General features: G+C 42.8%; 1 protein-coding gene across 4 annotated transcripts in view; it reads left to right on the top strand.

Annotated features, from left to right (window-relative positions):
- The window catches only part of BMPER (BMP binding endothelial regulator), a 233,619-nt gene that overhangs the window by 60,169 nt on the left and 152,634 nt on the right, over positions 1-20,816 (top strand). For all 4 annotated transcript variants that reach the window (XM_006201883.3, XM_015237306.3, XM_072964689.1 and 1 more), the window contains exons 4-6: positions 110-192; positions 3,599-3,689; positions 7,585-7,667. In XM_006201883.3, the coding sequence (XP_006201945.2) occupies positions 110-192; positions 3,599-3,689; positions 7,585-7,667 (257 nt within the window). The remainder of the gene's footprint in view (positions 1-109; positions 193-3,598; positions 3,690-7,584; positions 7,668-20,816) is intronic.

Below are 20,816 nucleotides of genomic sequence, written 5' to 3'. Positions count from 1 at the left end.
CCTGTGATCACTAGTTCTGGCTTAGGAGATGAAACTTCTTTTGCTCCAAAGATAAAGGAAACCCACACTCATTCTTGGCCTTTTTTCCTGCTTCTGTGTTTCTGTCTAGGTTGTACCTATGAAGGAAACACCTATAACAGCTCCTTCAAATGGCAGAGTCTTGCTGAACCCTGTGTCCTGCGCCAGTGTCAGGTAAAGTCCGACTATTTTACTCTCCAGTGAAAAGAAATCCATAAAGTTCCTCCTCAGAAACCCCTTGCAGACAACAGAGAACAAAACGCCAAAGAAAAAAGCAAAACAAACGAGAAACAAATGGAAAACCAACTGTCTCCTTGTACATATTTATTGTGACATTCACCATAAAAAGACAGGTATAGGATAGATAGCGCATAGGACTTGCTTCCAGAAACACACAGCAGAATTGTTCACCATTGTTAAACTGTGCCTGGAAAAACTCTGAGAAGATGCATATGTCCTTGGGGGAAATTCATGTCTTCCTGTGAGTCAGCTTTGAGCAAAACATGAATTCTTGTTAGCAGAAAGAGGTATTGTTAGAGGATATATGTTTTCCCTCTTTGATTCAAAACCATTTTGAACTGGAGCCAATCTGTAAACTGTATTAAATCAAAGCAATTAGTACACTGTAACCCCAGTGATTTCAGCCCGACAAATTTAAGAACCACCAGCCCAGCTACTAAGGAGCCCACTGTGCCTGGTGCTTGCTGAACTCTGAAAAGAGCACTGTTTCCACATGGCTGTAATCGTTACACAGGTCTTAAACACAGTAAGATAAACCAAAGGGGAAATGAAGAATCTCAATTTTAGACTCCTTACCTCTAAAGACATACTCTGTTAAAAAAAATAATGCTCATCTCATTTTGACATAATTAAAAAATTACTTTCTGTACAGAAGATGCCATTAAATCGTCTTACTCATAGCCTCATTCCACTGTCCAAGGATATGCTTTTGCATTTAAAGGAGAAGGATGAGTAGAATCGTGCATAATTCTCTCTGATCTTATCTCAAGTATATTGACAGTTTATTGAAATCTGAATTGTATGTAATCATGTTATTATATGCCCAGAGTGGGCATGTTCACTTGTAAGATTTTCAGTTATTTATTCAGTTAAATATCCAGCTTATTTATGTAGAAATCTAAAGTATTTATGAAAATAAGCTGGGGGTAGAATAGATATGAATAATAGATTCATTGAATCAATAAATATTTGTTGAATTTTTACTTTGGGTTAGACACTCAATCAGCTTCATGGAACAAAATGATGACAGTAATGACTTTTAATAACATCAAAACCCCCACATTCATTCGATAATTTGCACCATTCCTTCCCCACCCTGCTTCTTGACTGACGCAGTTTCCAGTGTTTGACAGAGATGCTCTGAAAGCCATGGTTACATTATCTTTTAAACAGGACAACTGCACGCCTTTTGGAGTGTAGTATAACATTTATATACAACAGTCAGAAGTCTTGAAGATGCTCAAGTTGCATGGACCAGTGGTGAAAGTTGCTACCTTTGGACAAAGGCCATTTAAATGAAAACTATTATCTGGGAAGGAATTTTGTTGACTGAATAACATATTAAGCCATCATCAGTTGTGGACACTGAAACTCCTATTGCTTATCCTCTTTGGTCATGAGCCACTCAGCAGGGCCCAGAGAGAAGGATGCAGGAATAGTGAATTGTGATTGGAAGAGATACTAAAGGCCAGTGGCCCTGGAAGTCAGGAAATGCTGAGCTGTTGGATGAAGCACAGAAAGGGGACCTTAGCTACCAAGGATGAACTTTGCCTTTTAATTTTTCTCCTTTTATAATACTTTGCCCAAGCCCTGCTAGCTAGTTTTAAAGTATCATTTCATTCAATGACCATAAAAGTAAGCCTCTGTTAAGGTAGTTACAAAAATCTGCTCCTCTGCTCAGCTCGTATCTGTGGACTGTCTTCCTTCTTTAGGACGGAGACCTTGTCTATGAATGCGGGAAACGACTCTTCTCTTTGCTGGTACCTGGCAGGGAAGTCTTCATTTAAGATGCTCCTCTGCAGAATGACACAATTGCAACCCCTCTCTCCAAGATCTTCTCATCTCAGGGCACAGTCAGTGACAGAAGAGAGAGCATAGTGTAGTGAGTAAAATATGGGTGTTGCCACCCACATAGCTTGCTACTTAGCCTCTCCAGATCTCACTTTCATCCCCCGGAATATGAGAAGCGTACCACCTCATGGGGTGGTTGTAAGAATAAGCAACACTGTCATTTAAAACACTTCTTGTAGATCCTACGTGGACTGGGTACGACCGGGTACCAGACAGATAACAGCTAGTCTAGTGATCTGGTTTATTTCTATTTGAGTTGAATTCTAGCTTTTTTCTTATATCTTCCTACCAAAGGAGTTCCGATAGTGGAAAATGTACCTTTATTTTCCACTTTAAGTGTCTTATTGAAAGAGGAAAATCTAAAGATCAGAGATGGGAAATTCATGCTGGGAACTAACCTGAATCCTCCATCTGGATTGCAGATACCAAGGGGAAATTGATCCTGGGCCACAACTTTCTGCACTGCTTCAGTTGTATAACTAAAGCCCAGTTCCTTTTTTCTTGATGTTGTGTATTGCTGGCATTTTTGCATTTTTTTTTCATTCCCAAATGTGATATAGACCATAGTAAATTCCCCTGGAAGTGGAAGCCTCAGGCCTGACACCTTTGAAGACATTTAGGATATAAACTTCCTTGTTGGGTTGAGATGACGTAGTAGCAGACAGGATGAAGAAAATTATCTAGATGTCAAGTTGTTACATATTACCTAGTTTTTTAAGCTTATGTTACTCTCTCCCCTCAAAACAAAATTAAACAATCCATTTTCTACAATGGGTAGAGAATATAGAGAACATCAAAGACCAACTCTGAAAATTAATTTTAAAACTATTTCAACTGACATTAAAATACTGAGGTCCCAAGATCAGTTTGCAATGAGTCCCCTGACTTCATTAATAAAATCTAAGGTGTCTAATTTGGCGTAACATAGTATGAACTGTAGAATAGTTTTATCTCATTTCTTCATTTGATGATTGAGACTTAGGCTCTCGGTGAGGCTCAGTGAAACTTCTAAGATTGCAGAGCTGGTGTCTAGTTATTCCTAGAAGGGTGATGAGGATTTAGGTCTCCAGATGCCAGTCTGGGGTATTATTTTGTACTCTGTGCCTCATAATTAATGGCTTAAAGTGTAATAACAATTATAGAAAATACAATTAAGTGTTGAAAACTTGAAACAGTTGTGAATGAACAGCTGGATTCCGTCAGCTACTGACAGAGGTCTTAAATACTGGATTTGAAAGAAAGAAAGAAATTAGAGCCAAAGAGAAAGAGCTAGGACGGGAAAGAGAAGGGTTGACGGGCTTTGCACTTTGACATGGAAAGTGTCAGTGGGGTGAGCTGGGGAGATCAGACCTCTTTTGTGCCTTGTCCCTCTGGACCTGACACCCATCCCCCATTGACACTTTTTATGGCCGGATTCTTCTACTACTCTGGTCACTTTCCAAACGTGGGAATTCTGGGCTGACTTTGCTTGTGGCGTTCTGTTTTTCAGGAAGGCGTTGTCACAGAGTCTGAGGTGCGATGTGTCGTTCATTGTAAAAACCCTTCCAAGCATCTGGGAACGTGCTGCCCCACATGTCCAGGTAACACTCTCAGGAAGGGGAAGGCGGCAAGACCCCCTCCCCTGGTCCAGCACGATTCTGTTGAAATCCCTCTGAGTTCTCTCAAGAGTGCATGATTTTCCCCACTCCCGCCTGGAATTTTTCTCACTTTACATCTGTGTACCTGATGGGTTTAGAGAGCAAACTCCTTTGCATAGAAATGTCCGGTTGGACTCTCTGGTGTGCCCAGGATGACTGCAACGTGCTGTAGGTCTTGGCATGTGGATGCTCCGGGCTTGGAGGCCTGTTTTCCACTCCACAGAGCCACAGGTAACGCTTATTTTGGAAGGAAAGGCTGTGGCTTGCCCTTGCTTCCAGAAATGTCTTTTTACTGCCTCATATTGCAATACCTTGGCCAGAGCTCACATTGGTGATGAGGTGACCAGATGTTTCTTGAACCCTGGGAGCTGTGTCCCTAAGTGGATTTAGCTGAGGGGTTTGCTGGTCTCAGTTTTCCGTGTGGTACAGCAAGTGGGACCCACTGTCTTTTTAGAGGGCTCCATGGCCTCGCTGACAGCAAAGGGATCTTTGCTTTCCAGTGACTGGAGTGTTTCCTCTTACTTTTCTGAACAGGATTACAAAGGCCTCCCGCATCTTTTCTTGCCCTTAGGTACAAGCCCAGGGATTTTGAGGTGAGATATTTTTTTCTGATCCCTTAAGCCCCTGGCCCCTACTCTTCGACAGATGTTCTGCATTTTGGGTTTTACTCTGAGTGCTTTTCCTCACTGGAGGCGATACTCACAACTACTTCGCTTTGCTTTTGAAGTTAATCTCCAAAGGGCCTTCTGTTCTGCGAACCTTCCCGGGAAATGGGGAAGGCATCGCAGTGGGATGCTCTGTGAAGATGAGCCCCCGGTCCCTTCCCCTCCTGCCATTCTCCTCCACACAGTCGGCAAGGCGCCCAGACCTGGGTCCCTTCCAGAGTCCAGCCTTCTCTTCTCTCTGAATGACAACAGGGACAGTCTCTCTCCACTACTTCTAACCTCCCTGAGTTCCCTGGACAGCCTTTATTGAGCCAGACTTCCTTTTCACACTAGTATTTCTGTGAAGCTTGTATTATTGGATAAGCTTATGTGAAGGCCAAAAACTGGTTGAAAGTGAAATAATTCTTTCTATAATTCAGTTATTTTGTGTCTATCAGACAGTTTGCCTGAGTGCTCCTTTCCTCTGAATGCACTGAATGCTTTGTACCGTGTAACCATATTCTTAAATGCCTAAAGGGTCTTTATCAAGTTAGCTCAGTAGTTCTCTAGGCTGCACATGAAAATCACCTGGGAAGTTTTAAGAAAATAATCTGACGCCCAGGCTGCATCCCAGACCAATTCCGTCAGAATCTCTGAGGGTGAGATTCAGGCCTCCCAGAAAATTTCTGTACACAGCCAAGCCTGAGATTGATAGCAGGGCAAATTTTATATGCCATGTAGATTTAAAAGTTACTGTAGCTCCTAAGTATGCATTCAGTTGTGTCAAGGAGACCGCTGCTTTATTGATACAGAATCGACTCGGCATATGTAACATTCCTTCTCACTTAGGAGACAGTCATATTTTCAGGCTGCCTTTGAAAGTGTGCATATACCAACAGCAGAGTGAATTTACTTCTGCAGTTGAAGTTATCATATTTGAGCGGTTGCTTCTTTCATGTTGTTTTTTGGTCGAGTTCCCAGGAAGGAAAGGCTGAGCTCCATGATTGCACATTGTACACTGTTGTGCTAAGTCCTCACCGCCATCCAGTGAGGGGTGAGGAACTGTCTGCAGTTCACAAGGAAAGAAAGTTGACTCAGTGAGGATAGGTCCCTGCCCAGGGCCCCTGAGTGAGTAAGGGCCAAAGGTGGGGCTGGGTTCTGGCTGCTGCTTCCTGGCCACCGTACTGCACTACCTCCCCTGAGCCCACACATGATAAGTGTTCTATTTGGGTGCAGATGCGTCGGGAGGCAAATTGTTAAAAGTTAGCTTGCTGGTGCCACACACCAGTCCTCTGACACCCGGGCAGGCACTGTGCCCTTGGTGAGGGGGTCAAAAATCAACTTTGTTCTCTCTCCTTACTATCAAAGGCCAACCTTTGGGATGCAAATCAGAAGACTGAGGAGAGGCCACATCCGGAATGCGTCATCCTTTGTCTTGGGAAGGAGGCCTCAACCAAGTCTAGATAGGGACAGTTAAGGGAAGCCCCGGGGTGCTCTCCTTGGTAATTCAGAAGGATTGGCATCTGTCCTTGATCATGGAATGGTATTCCACATAATGACAAACACGTACAGTTTGTGGTCAGTCTCTTCCTGAAACAGATTTCAGAGCATTCTTGTTGTCTGCTGCTTTCTTTCTGTCTGATTCTTCACTCAAGGAGGTTGGGTTGTGATGAGAACAGTTTGCATGCGATGTTCATTTAAAATCTCCTTATTTGAATTGTTCAATGTAGACTGTTGTGGTTAACCTGTCTAGCAACCCCCCATGACAGAACCAGTGGTGCAAACATATATGAAAGCATTGAAGACCCTTTGTTGGAAGTGTCCTTTGAAAAGAGATGACTGGGAACCTGCCATTATTAGCAGTGCTGAGATATAGCCATGGGGAGGGATCCAAGCTTACCAGGTCGCCCTGCATCAAAGGGCACAGGAGGTGGCTGATAGCTAGCTCTGGGTATGGGGATCAGAAAGATCTTAAAACCACAGTTCACCCAGCTGTTCAACTCCAGGAGCATTTGTCTCCATGCCTTTCAGTTGAACAGAGGGCCCCATATCTAGCTTTAAACGAACAGGTCCAGTGGCCAGATCAGGTGGTTCTGGGCTCATTTCCCTTTGTCAGGAACCAGTTGCTCTGAGAGTTTGGTGGGTGCTGATGATGACTTCTGTTGACAGGCCTTGAACATCTGCTGTCAGTCTTTCCCAAGAGCCCCCTTTGTTGTGTTTTGCCCATCAGTGGTGCTGCTCCCAGCACTGTTTACGATGTGCAAAGTGACCTCAGCTAATCTGGCAAAGCATCTCCTAAGGACAGTCCTGAGAAAGGTGATTTTGCCATTAGCTGACAGTCCTCCCATGGCGCATGTGACACAAGGTTACCAGCCAGCCTGTGCTTCTGGTCATCGGTGAGATTGCTTAAGAATACAGCAGTGACTTGAGCATCTCTCTGAATAGGAGGCAACTCATGGGCTTTTGGTCCTGTTTTCAGCCACACTTGGTGAGGGCATCATAACCCCTTTAACAGCACAGAGGGCGGGACTGAAAACCGGTGTGGTACCTCCTGCCTCGCCTTCGTCCTTTCTCGTCTTGGTGTCTGACCCTCTGTGTGTGTGGCCGGTGGGCCAGAGCTGAGTTTGCATCCCAACTCTGCCACCTGCCAGCTGGGTACACTGCTTCCTCTCTCTGGGCCACGTTCTCCTCATCTGCTGGGATGGTGACGAGTCTGTCCTTTGTAGGCCATGGAAGATGGAGTGAGATCAGGGGTATGGTAGAGGTGGGGCACTTGCTGGCCCTCTCCAAGTGGCAGCTCTTTGTGTCATTTGCTCCCTGGCTCATCCTTGACTTCTCTCACTTGACCTTCTCTTTGCTTCTTCTGGCCTGTCTGGGGTTGTCTCCCCGGCTTGGTCGAGGTGGTCATGGGGAGCTCCTCAGATGCTGCTGGGCTCGCCACCCTGCCCTGCTCTCGCTTGGGCTTCCAACCAGGTGCTTTAGATGCTTTCTGGCTTCTTCAGATTTCTGGGCTCATGTCGATCTTTGGTACTTCATCATTTTTTTTCCACTATGAATCAGTCTCGTTCTCTGGTTGGAAAGGACACTGTGCTAGGGGGCGGTGAGGTGGGGGATGGATGAGCAGTAGGTAGAAAGATGGTGTCAAGCTGAATCAAGGCTGCTGTCTTAATTTGATCTTCTCCTTTGCTTTCCAGGCTGCGTGTTTGAGGGGGTGCAGTATCGAGAAGGGGAGGAATTTCAGCCAGAAGGAAACAAATGTACCAAGTGTTCCTGTGTTGTAAGTACTGCCCTGGATGTTCCAAGGCTGTTCCTTCTGGCTCGCTGTGGCTGGGACTCACCAAGAGCAGCCCTGATTCTCTTGACAGTCTTTCCTCCTCTCCCTCCTGGTGTGGAACCAAGGGAACAGCTCGTGCCTCTAAAGCAGGTTTCTCAGCCTGGGCAGTGTTACCATTCTGGGCTGGGCGGTTCTTTGGGGAGGGGGTCCTGTGCTTTGTAGGATGTTTAGCAGCATCCCTGGCTTCCACGCATGAGATTCTGGTAGCGCTCACCTCCCTCAGTTGTAACAAGCAAAAATCTCTTCCGACATTGCCTCATGTGTCCTGGAGAACACGGCCACTCCTGACTGAGAACCCCTGGTCTGAAGAGTGAGGGAGAGAGGCTGACTTCCCTCCACCTTCTTCTTTGGGAGGATACTTACCCTTTGCTCTTTGGGCCAGAGAAGCTTCTCACTAAGGCAGCTGTTGAGTTCTTCAGTGCAGTCAAATGGGAAGCAGATGGAGATAAACGCAGTTTGCTTCAGAGAGAAGCTGATCTGAGGATTGGTCAATTACATTGAGGGGAAATAGACAGGAGGAAAGGGCCCCTACCGAAACTGTGGGCTCAGGCGGAGAAGGGATTAGTGAGACCAAGCCACAGACTTGCCTTTCTAAGTGCTGTTGATTTGTAATTCATACACTAAGGATCTCTTCAGAGTGCTCAGGAAGGAAAAAGGAACTTGGCACGTGCGATACTTCTTTATTATCGTATTTTTAATTTGTAGTAAAATCCTTGGGGGTGAGTATGGCACTGGTGATGATGTGGAATCCAGTCTTAAGCAGCTGTTCCAAGTTATTTACAGTAAGGAGTTAGTACAACCATATATTTTTTAAACTTTTAGTCTTTTGTAATAAAGAACATACAGTACTCATCTCAGGATATTAAAAAAAAAATACATGGGGAACTTCAGCATCCTAATTTCACCAAAGCAGAATCATATGTGGAGCACCCTAAATCATAGTATTTGTCATTTTTCTTCATGTCTTTTCCAAAATACTTCCCCCTTCTAGCACACGTGCACACACAACCTAGAGAGTCCAGACTGAAGTCAACGTGACCAAGGGTGATGCTTTTTGTTTGAGGAAGATGGGAAGGAAGGAAAGGAGGAAGAGAGAGGGAAGAATTGAGAGGATATGCGTGCCTATTGTTACCTATCTGTAGATAGATACAGGCGTGGCTAGAGATACATGTGTAAATATAAACATGTAAAGCACAGAGTGCACATCACATTGTAACACTGTATACAAACACAGAAGTGATTTATTAATGAAGATGAAGATGAGTTTGCATATTCAGACTCAACTCCCATGTTTTTCCTGTCTTGCTAATTCTAGTTGAATAGCTTTATGTTATTTTTGATGCAAGCAATTTCCACTTGCCACTAAATATTTCTCTATTTTAATTCTTCCATATTGGTAGCCGTAAAGTTTTCTGACAATTTTTTTAATTAATTTAATTTCATTCTTATGGGTAGATTGAGGAAAAAGAAGACACATTTCAGTAGGAAATTTTAAATCTGTACCTGGGTGAATTGGTTTTTTCCATAAAGATGTGCCAAGGTTAGGCAGCTGAGCCTCCTTGGGGAGGAAATTTAGAAGGTGGCAAGGAGGATAGAAGGTTCCTGAAGTTCTGCCAGTGAGAGTCACATAGAATTATCCAGTGTTGGGAGCTGGAAGTGAGCTTAGAGATTATACGGCCAGGGGTCACCTATCAAATGTACTCAAGCCATTCAGATTTTATGTGTTTTTAAACACAATGTGTGCTGAATGAAACACATCAGAGGGTGAAGTTCAAGCCCATGGAAATCCTGCTTTCATTTTCAGTTGAAGAAAGAAAAACCCAAAGATGTGGTTAACTTGCCCAAGTTTTCCTGCTTTATGAATTCTCTCCAGACCTATATTCTACCTCAATTTCTATATCCCTGTATTCTAAATTCATACATCTCTGTATTCCTAACCCTATATTCCTTCTGGTTCTCCGTATTGCCACCCTCAGCACATAAGGGGCAGCCAGTGGCTTCGACCGTATCCCTGATGTGAGTCTGTGAGTTAACAGGGTAAGTGGAAGGGATGATGGAGCTCTGGTTTGAAGACAGGACATTTGTGAGTCGGCTTGGGTATCGGGAGGATCATAAGAGCAGTTTCTCTTTTTGTGAGTACAAAAATTTGAGGCATACGCTTTCTTTCTGAGGCTTGTTACTGAAATAAATTGTTTTTTTTTTAACATGCTTTCATGTTGTTATCTTTTGAAGTAGTACACTAAAAAAAAAAGATAATGTCTTGGCAGTGGATGGCCCTGTCTTGAGAGTGGCAGCTGGGCAGATGTTTGCTTTAGAAGGCAATATTGCAGACGTGCAGCCAGAAGTGTGGAGGTGCCGCTCGGACGCTTGGTCATGGGAGGTGCAGGAAGTGACTTGCCGTCTTGCTGAGTGAGACAGAGCTGGACAAGGGCTTCGGACAGGACCCGTGTGAGGTCAGGTGCTCAGCTGGGAGGTTACAGGGAGGGGCATAGGCTGCAGGTTCCCTGGGACAAAACGAAGACTGTGTATGATAACCTGCTGTGCTTTGGTAAAAAGGAAAACAACATACTATATGTAGAGAGACGTAAACACATTTATGCATTTGAGCATATGTGGCATTTGTGTGCTTATATATTTGCATGAAGAGATGTCCGTATCTATGAATGTCTCTATCCACACACACATATACACATCTACATAAACATGCCTGTCCATATAAACACAGACACACACATTTACACGTCTAAGTTTCGATTCTTCCAGAAGCACACCCTGCAGCAAATGTGTGCATGTAAGGAGTCTCTGTGGGAGATGGAGAAGACTCTGGCAGAGGAGTGAGGAGACGAGGCGAGGATGGGGAGGCAGCCAGTCCAACGTGTGTCACCGAGCAAGTCTCACTGTGCGTGAGCAGAGCTCACTCCTGCTGGGCAAACTCTGGAAGCCCGTGTAAGAGTCATGCCTCAGAATTCCCCACCCGGGGGATGAGGGAGATGAGCTATGTTTACGCCAGTTCCCATCTGCTCCAGGGAAATGTCGATTGGGTATCATTTTGAGCCTGCCACTCAGGTGACCAAGTAGCCTCCAGTAAGAGGAGAAAAAAACAGAAGTGCAGGCAGTTGGAAGTCTGGTGTGTGCACACAAGTGTGAGGCTGAGAGGAGGTGGCTGGGGCAGCAGCAGTCGGCTCCAGCATATATGTGTACGTGTACGGGTACATGTACGTGCACACAAATACGTACATTGATATTTTCTCGTCTCTGAATATGTATGAATACAGGTGTATACACGTGTATGTGTGTGTATCCGTACACACATCTTTGGAACCCTGATCACTAGCTTCTCCCTAAACCCATTACTCTTTATTATGCCACCAGTCTTTTGCTCGTGCAACCACCCCTGTACAAAGTTCCTTCTTTTTTCTTCTTCACCTGGTAAGTGCTTGGCCTTTCAAAGTCAGTTATCACCACCCTGCAGCACGCCCCTGAGCACTCCACCCCTCCGGGCAGAAGCCGCCACTGTTTTCTCATTTGCATTCCTGAGGCTCATGGCTCGCACTGGCAGGCTTCCCTGCCGTCCTTCCCTCCCTCCTTCCCTCACACGCATACACATGCACACGCAGCACACTTCCAGGTGAGCATGTGCCCCACTGTAGCACAGTTACTGGTTTATTTTCCTGTGTTCGGCCATGTACTCCATCAGGGAGGAGCGTGTACCTTCTGCTCATCTTGCTAGCCTCCGTGCTCAGCACTCTGGGCACTCAGCGATGCTAGCACTCTGCTCCTCTCATATTGCTGTCTTGTGATGGATGACACTGAAATCTAGTCATCTCTTCCCTCCCAAACTGTGACAGTTCTGCCCTTTAAATCTGGCGAGCTCCTTCTTGCCTGGGAGAATAGCTATTATGTTGGCTAGATATTTCATCCTCATTAGATTACTGTTTGCCTTGGAGCACACCGTATGGAGTCATGATGTGTAAAGCACCTCTAGTGTATATTACCCATCTTTGATGGATGAATTGCCAACTCCTTGAGATGTCCCTCATTCTCAAGTAAATATGGTATATGTCACATGACTTGTTTTTTACACCCAGCCTCCTTAGTTATACTCTCCAAATTTGTGAAAACCTGTTTACCCATATTTTCAGGATGTGGTGACAGAGGCAGACCACCAGAAAGACTCTTCATCTGACTGAGATGGATTCCTCGGATGATGGAACAAATGCCTTACACATGATTTTACATCCTTGATTTAGCTCAGGGCAATATATACGGCATTCCAGACAGCTGAGAACATGCTAACATTCGAAGAGGTCTGGAGAGGATTTCACAACTGCTCTTCTTACCCATTCCAGAAGCAGAGCGTCTCACATTTTTAGTTGTGAAAATAACATCATGATTCATAGGGAAGTTGCAGTGCTTTACCATCACTTGTTAACCTGTTTCATCCCCACCCCTTATATAAATGACAGAGCCAAGACAATTGCTTCTTTGGAGAGCCAGTTCTAATGAGGGTGGCGAAAGCTTGCGTTCCTTTAACTGTTTCCTACAGCTGTCTGAGTCACAAGAGGGTGCCTTCTTTATGGCATGTGTGCAGTGTGAATGAGTCCTACATTCATTTTAAAACCGGAAGCAGATGATTCTTTCCTAAGACATAGGCAAAGAAGATGATCTTTCCTAAGACAGAAGCAAATTAAAAGCAAAGACAGTTTATAAAGTACACCAAGCATTGGTTTAAAGCACACGGCTGCTTCTGTCGTTGAAGCTGGAGTTTTTATTATGTGCCTGACTGAACAGCACACAGTTCTCTATGCCTTTGTTCATTCAGATTTTCAGGGAACAGGCTGGTGGCAGTTTGCACGGACGTTTCTGTAAAACCTGACATCATCAGGCTGGTGAGGCTAAAGACCAAAGTGCCAACGAGAGGTGTTCATGCTCTCTTTTACCAAACTATTTTAAGAACCCTTTGGGCTCAGCATTCCTGGAAATTGCTTACCGAAGGCAGTGAAGCTCACAGAGTTCTAGGACATTCTTAAAAGAGTGGCAAGTCCTCTGTCTGCAAAACCAGCCAAATTAACCAGCCAAGATCAATTACTTTTGCTGACAAAAGCGTATTAAGTTCTGAGGATTTTTACTAATAAACATGGGTTGTTAATGGGCTGTCTGTGATGAAGGGGCTGGACTTTATTGGCTCTTAGAAGCCCTGCAGTCCATAAACACCTTTGCTCTCACTTACTCTGTAGATACTGCAAAGTGCTGTCTCCCAGGGAGAATGAAACTCCTAGCAAGGGTATTTGGAGAGAGTGAAGGCGGTGGAGATCGTCGTGGTACCCATTCCTCTTAGACTGGATTCCCTAAGATGTTCCGTACAGCCTGCCACGGTCCAACCACGGCCAGGCTCTCTGGCCTCCCTACTGACCCCCCTTCCTTTCCTTTGCCCTGGCCTCTGGGTGGGTCCTCCAGATCCTCGCTACACAAAGTGTGTACCTGACCAGAAGTGACTGCCTCACCTGAGAGTTTGTAAGAAATGCAGAGTCTTGGGCCCTCCCCCAGACCAGAATTGAAATCTGCATTTTAGCAAGATTCCCAGAGGATTCATCTGCCACATGAAGTTTGAGGCGCGCCGGTCTAGTATCTCACAGCCTTTACCCAGGCTTTTCTTTCTTCTCTTCTTTTTGCTCCTCTGTGGGGTCCCCGCACCTAATTAACACTCCTCATCCTGCACCTGGAAACCTAAACATTCCTTCTTTGGGGGCACTTTTTCTGACTTTCCAGACTAGACCTTGTGCTAAACCGCTTCAAGCAGCCCCTCCTTTACTTTCTAAATATTTAAAATGATTTGCACGTCGATATTTTTGTTTGTGATGGCTTTCTTTAACTCCACGAGGGTAAAGTGGTAAGTTTTGGACCTTCAGTGCTTGGTGCAAAATGGGTATTCATGATAATTGTTGAATCCATGAACAAGAGAGTGTTGACTTTGACTTTCCTTTCTTTCCCCACTGCCTCCCTCTCCCCTCAGCTACATTATCTGCCCTGCTGCACGTTCCGTCCTTTCCAACTTGGAAAGGAACCTGGATTTATGTTCAGCTGCTGTAGTACTTACTATAAATTGCTTGGTGTGGAACGTGGGTGACTTCCCTGAGGATGTCTTGTTTGAAAAGTGTTCTTTAGGCTTTAAAGATTCCCACTACTCATGGCAGCAGGGAGACACTGGGGCAGGAAGCGCTGGCGGATGGTCAGGGCCACTTGCTGTGGCAGAGCTTTGGAAAGAGAGCATATTTCTTGACCCTCTGAGTTGACCTTGTCCTGAAATATGGGAAGACGTGTTGGACCTCTCCCTGCTCCAGGGTGTCCAGCTTCAGATTGTACTTCTCTGTAATAGGACACAGGGGGGACATCTTGTCATTTCTGTGGCCACATGATGCTGTGGCAATCCAAGTTCCATATCCCCAACCACACCACCGCTCTTCTGACCTGGGAGCCTGGGACCCTCGATGCCTGAACCCTCTCACATGGCCTCCACCTTACTTTTGGTAATATGTGCAATCTGGCCCATTTTAGTGATCGACTGTCATTACATCTTCCTTGTCCTTGGGGAGAAATTTGGCTACATCTGGGCAATAAATTGGAGAATTGAGCAATTATCGAGTGAATTAGATCAATGTGGGCAGTTTGTCTAAGCAGTGTGGGCCCAAAACCCTCAGAGTAGTTTTCAAAACTAGTCTGAAATATTGGTATAACTGCTGCAGTGTTCCATTTTGCGCTGTGGTTGTACCATCACCCTGAGGGCAAAAAGGTCTTGGCTTTGAAGGGTCAATTGAAAAACAAACAAACAAACAAAAAAAACGCTTTTCTTTAAGGGCTGGGTAGCACTTGGCCACTAGGAGGGGTCTCCACCTTGCTTAGAAAAGTGGCCGATGGACTGCTTTTGGCTGGACCATGAGGTTCTGGATCTTGATATTTTAGGTTAGAATGAATCTGAGTCATTGTGATCTCTTGGTCACCTAAGGCTTCTGTTGGAAGGTCTATTGTAACGTCAGTCTCTCAAGATTGACTCCATAAATATACAACTATTGCTATAGGGGTATTGAATTCTTGCTTCTTGAAAATACCACCAGAATGACCTGTTTATAAGGCAAAGCTGAATTTATTGCTTATTGTAGTCACTGATAATTACCTTGATAGAGTCTTAAAATAATGTCTGAGAAGGAAGAGGACAAAGGTAAGATATTTATGAGGTTTTTTTTGTCAAGGGGTGGGGTCTAGTTTTAAGGTGGGTTTTTCAATGTAAGGACTTGATTGGATTGGGCAATTTCTAATAAACTAAAATACTAATTTAGAATCAGTGGAAAATACAAGGTGAGGGCTTCAAGGCTTGTCCTAAAGAGGTCATGAGCCTAGTTGAGTTATCTGTGTTACTAGTTGAGTACTTTAAGCAAGTTCCTGAAATCACCAGGAGGCTTAATTTTTTTGATGTTAAAAAGATTGGGAATAACTGTTGTACATTTTAAATCCTATTTCAGCCCTGCTTCATGTATTTTCAGGCCAAACACTGAATTTTAATCCCCAAGTATGTTTTTATTTTTTGTGGTTTCTTATGCTTACTTCTTTATGTAATTTATAGTTGAAGCATCCTGTAAAGTTATTTTTCTACATAGGGAGCCACCATCGGAAAATGAACCTAATGGGGAAGAGAGTTGGCAAGGAAATTTCTTGTATGACATTTGAACATTTATAGGAAAACACACAGTTTAAAAAGAGATCAGCAAATGATTTATTTATAGAGGAATTACTGATAATAATAGCTACTTTTACTGAGTGTATACTCTGTGCTAGATACCGATAGTGTTTTAATGTTAATTTTCAGAGTTGTCCTGCAACCTAGGAGGCATTAGCCCCACTTTTTTTTTGATGAGGAAACTGAGATTTGAGAAGTTTAATTGCTTGCCTAAGGTCAAAAAGTTAATAAGAATTGAAATCCTTAACTGCTTGATTATAAAGTCACATATCATTTCTATCCCATCCACCCTCTCTCCCCCACTAACCAGTGTAATTTTGAGATACTATGTATGATTGTTTGTTGACATTTGAAAGTGGGAAATGTCATTTGAATCTATGGAATGAAGAGCAACCAGAGATTTCCAGGGAGAAATGATGGTGATGTGAGCATCTACAAAGAACCCCAGTTTTGGTGCAAGAGATATTAACACCATAAAAATGTGAGTTACACTTCCTTTCTCTGAAGTTCACAAGTCTTAGCAAATTTAAACTCATACCAGATTTCAGCCTTGGGCGTTCAGCCTAAGTATATGTCACAGTGATGCCAGAGAGAATGAAGAACACGTACCTCTTACCCTCACATCAGTTGGAGAATGGGGACACTGTGATCTACAGTGCGTCTCTTTGCCAAGAACTTATCAATACAGAAAGAAAATGAGATAGTTGCTGGGGCAGAGCCATGCTCAGTGCCTCTGCTTCCAAAGATGGATAGAGATAAATGCTTATCTGATGGGGGCCCATCTATTCTTTGCAATAGTCACTGATGGAGTTTAAGCATCAGTCTTGGATAGCCCTCTTTGGAGATTATATAGAGGAGCTGCGTTCACCTAGACACGTGTTTCAGTGGTTCTGTGGATGTAAATTCATCCTCCTAGTAGAATGAACCAGCAGTTGTGTAATTGCTTTTGAGCAGTTGCTTTCTCTTACCCATCTAAGGAGCAGATACATTTAGAGATTTGAGTGAAACTTGGAATGGATATTGAGAGTTGGTAGAAAAACAAGCTCGATTGATTAAATCTCACCCCATTGTATCTTCGCAAAGATCATTCCTTGTCATTTTTTTCCTCTTCCTTTTATTCTCTTTAAGGTCTGTCACATGATGAACCCTTTTTTATCTCCTTAAGGTCCCAGGAAAAATACTGATTTTACTTAAGACTGATGAACCTTCCAACTGTTCCTTCTTTCCTTCTTATCTTTTCATCAATCACTTGCCTCCACAGCCAACTAGTCATTTATTAATTTAACAGTGATTAAGTGTCTACTGTATGTTAGATACTATATTAGGTATTGAGTGCTCAAAGATGAAGGGGATTTCACTTTTTCTCTCCAGTTACAATCCATGGAGTTGGGTGTATTTATTAAAAATAAACCCAAATGAAATCATCCTGTAACACATTTTTGTATGCCAGGTATAAACAGTATAATATATATGCCAACTATAACCTACATAATAATTATAAAAAGTCAGATGTATTAAAGAATAGAAATAATTATACAACTCAAAGAAAACCACGCTTAATATGATTTGATGTATTTCCTTCCAACCTTTTTTCCCCCATATTTACACATAGTTATATAACTAGGTAGGATCACATTCTATATGCAGTTTTGCGTCCTGGTTATTTTAGTTAACATTATATTGTGAACATATCTCTTTTTCATTAAAAAGTCATTGAAAAATAATTTTTAATAGTAGCATATTTCATCAGTATGCTATTTATTTAATAATTTTTTATGTTATTAAAAATTAACATTGATTTCAGTTTTCACTATTAAGAATAATATAACAAACATCTTTGAAAGTTACTGTTTCCTTGTTTCTCTGATTATTTCCTTAGGCTAAACTCAGAGAATAAAGTATAATTAGTGAGTCAAGGATACAAACATTTTAAGTTGTATGTGTGTGTGTATGTTGCTAAAATCCTCATATAAATGATGCCCTAATTTCTGCTTCAATCAGCAATATCTAGGTATATATCTCCCTGCACCAAAACTATTTTTCTATTTGAGAATATTGTTTTCATTAACATTTGACTTCTGAAACTGAACATTTTTCAGGTGTTTATTAGCCAACTGTGTTTCTTCTGTAAATTGTGTATTTTCCTCGTTTTTCTGTTGAGTGGTTAAATTGCTGTTGAATTCTGTGTATGTATGAAGGATAGTAATCTGCTGTTCATATTTAGGTGTGTTTTTAAGAAAGCTGAAAAAATTGCTGCATGTGCAGTTTGATCTTAGTGTATTGCATGTTGAGTAATGGCAGAATTTGCTGAAATTCCATGTCTTCTTCCAATCTTTTTGCTCAAATCTTGATCCAAATATATTAACCAAGAGAAAAGTGAGTAAGGGTTGTCAGCTCCCAAGTTTAATTACTCCAAGACCTTTCTTTATTTAAGATCCTCTCTTCCTATCTCTGATCCCTTCACTGGGAGATAGTGACCATCTGGACCTGCTTCCACACTGAAGGGAAGTTATTCTTGGAGTTTCTTCCCTTACCTGTGGCTCTGCAGCCTCCGCCTCTCTGTCTTCCCAGGCTTCTCTTTCTGTCTTGGCTCAGAGTGAGAAGGGTTCCTCCTGCTTTCCTGCTTTCCCACTCAGGCTTTTGCCCCCATCCCTTCCCACCTCTCTTTGTTCTGGGTTTCAGATTTTAAGTTTCTTGTGGCCAGGCGTTGTGTACCTCACATCTTTGAGTATGGTGTCTTACCCATAGGAAACAGTACATATTTGACTAAATGACTAATCTTACACTTTCTTATTTGAGTATCTGTGTTTTTGAAAATGAGTTAGATGATCTAGAACTTTCTACTTTCCTACTTCGGTCTTCATTTCTATTTTGAAGGCAACACGTTAAACTTGCACTCTTCTTTCAGTGATCATGGTGACATGAAGGATTTATGATAGATCTGGAGAGGAGTAGACTCCAACCTAAAGCACTTAAAAAAAACTGGGGAGGAGGCTTCAGAGTAGCTGTGTGAAGAGGATGGGGTGGGGGTGGGGTGAGCGCTGCCCCCTCACGGCCTGGTAGGATGGCAGGTGTAAGAACGCTCTTCCTGTGCGGTGGGAGGGAGAGGAAGGAATCATTCATTAATGAAAGTAAAAGAAATAGCCTATTTTGTCAGCAAAATAGAATAAAATATTAGGGTTACAGTACTTTAGAATCTCTCCAGAACTTTTTTTTGTCTTTTTCTCCATTATTACGTAGAGAAATTAATTTTTAAAAAATTGGTACCTGTGGGTCTTTGTTTCTTTCCTTGTTTCTGCTTCATGCCCCCCGCCACCCCCTTCACTCTTGCATCCTTTCTCCTTTCCCTCATGCTTCCATTTTCCTGTCATCTCCAGACCTCCCTAAGCTGCTCCTCTTCCATTCTCGTCAGTATCTCAGCCCGACAGCCTGTTTTAGTAAAGTAGCTGAATTCCTTTCCACTGCTCTCTTGGCCTCTCCTGAAATAACTGTCCTAGAGTTCTGTACCACCAGATATTCACATAATATCTTTTGGATGAATTGATTACACATCTTGGCACCTTTTAAATGTCGTTGGAATGTTCACTTTGGAGGGTGGCAGTGCTTTTGTGGTCCTGTGAATGGCTTCAATTACCACCATTCCCTTTGAGTGGTATTTTAAATGGTCCCACTTGTTTAGTGTCAGAAGCAACGTTTTACATCACATGCAGCACGGTCCTCCCAAAGATGGGAGGATACCGGATCACAAACATACAGGGGAATCATGTGAATGCACATTTGACATTGTCTTCTAAAGCCCATCTCTGAGCCTACACTGAGTCACAGTGATGAATCATCCTTTCTAAACCTACCTAAGTTCTCTAACTGGTTTAGAAAAGCCAGCTGGAAATAGCGAGCCAAGTCTGCTCTTTGGAAAGGGTTCAGGCCTCCAGAATCAGGGTGAACCTTCTGTGCAAGGAGCTCTGTGAAACGTACAAACAGCCAGGACTTATACCTAGTGTCAAACGCATCTATCACGTAACTCTACGTGCTTCTTTGTTTTTGCGCTAGTGGCTTTCTTCTGTTCTGTGTGCTACACGTGACAGAATCAGATGATGTGATCATGATTAACAACATTATGTCCCAGATGCCATGTGCGAGGACTCTGCAAACCTCCGAGTATTGCCGGTGTTAAACAAAAGAGAAAACCCCCGGTGTTCATAATGAATAAAAAGAAAGGCCGTTGTTTGTGCATGACATTCACTTTATTGGGGGGAGAAAGGTACCTCTTTCATTTTTGGTCACATTAAATGTAAATTTATAATGTAATCAAACATCAGTAAAAGCAGTTACTCATTATGAAGGAGAATTCTTGGGTCATATTTTAATAACTAAAATTCAATAATAGAAGTTACATTTTAATTTCAAAATGAGTATGAAAAATTACCCTCACCACATCACTAGTGCTGATACATATCTGAATTTTTTTCATGCTTTAACTTGACAAAATAAGCTTTTAATATACTTTCAGATTTTTGCTGCGGAGCTGTGTGGACTCGGGTGCTTTTACCTCACCAGTCCGAGTTGATGAACGGGATTGGTGGATGACAGGAGTGACTGGTCTTGACATTGGTGGGAAATATGTTTCTTTTCAGTTTCAAGTTGAAGAAAAGGAGAGGGAGGGGACTCTTGAGAATTTTTGGTTTTGTTATTAGGTTTTCAGCATCCGTAATATTCATAAACAATGGACACAGCTGTCTTTAATAACTCAGCCTGCTAAGTGAAAGAACAGAACACACGCCAGAAAAACATCAGGCTGGAAGAGGAGTTTTTCCAACACAAAAAGTTTCATATATTGAAGCAAGATTTCGTTTCTAATCAAACTGGATGCTGACTTTAAACTTCTGTCATGAAGTAAAATCATTTGACCAAGCACTGGGAAAATTGTGCAGTGAAGTTTTGGGCATTTTTTTGAAGTTTTGCTTTTGCTACCAGATGGTTCTGAGTGGTGTTAGGCGTGTGGATGTGTTCTGCTCCCCTTAGGGGACATTGTTGTGGGCAAAAGGCCTCTGGTCTGGGGGTGAAGAGGCCTGGAGTCCTGCCCTGTTTCTGTCACTGGACTGTTACGTGACCTGAAACCTTCCCGTTAACTTCTCTGAGACTCAGTTTCCTTATAAGTAAAATGAGGAAGCCTTTTGATTCCATAATTCTATAATTCCCCAACTCAGAAAAGGCCTTTCTTTTCCCAGGGAGCAAATTATTGGACAGAGTCTAAATAGCAGTTAATAGAAATTATTTTTTCTAATGTAATAATAGATCATCACTACATTTTAAATTTTACTTTAAAAAATTACTTTTTAATTCATACCCAGTAAAATTCA

Source organism: Vicugna pacos, chromosome 7, assembly GCF_048564905.1.
Source record: "Vicugna pacos chromosome 7, VicPac4, whole genome shotgun sequence".
NCBI classification, from domain to species: Eukaryota; Metazoa; Chordata; class Mammalia; order Artiodactyla; family Camelidae; genus Vicugna; species Vicugna pacos.
The sequence above is the reverse complement of the archived record's forward strand: the minus strand, read 5'-3'. Positions and strand labels throughout refer to the sequence as shown.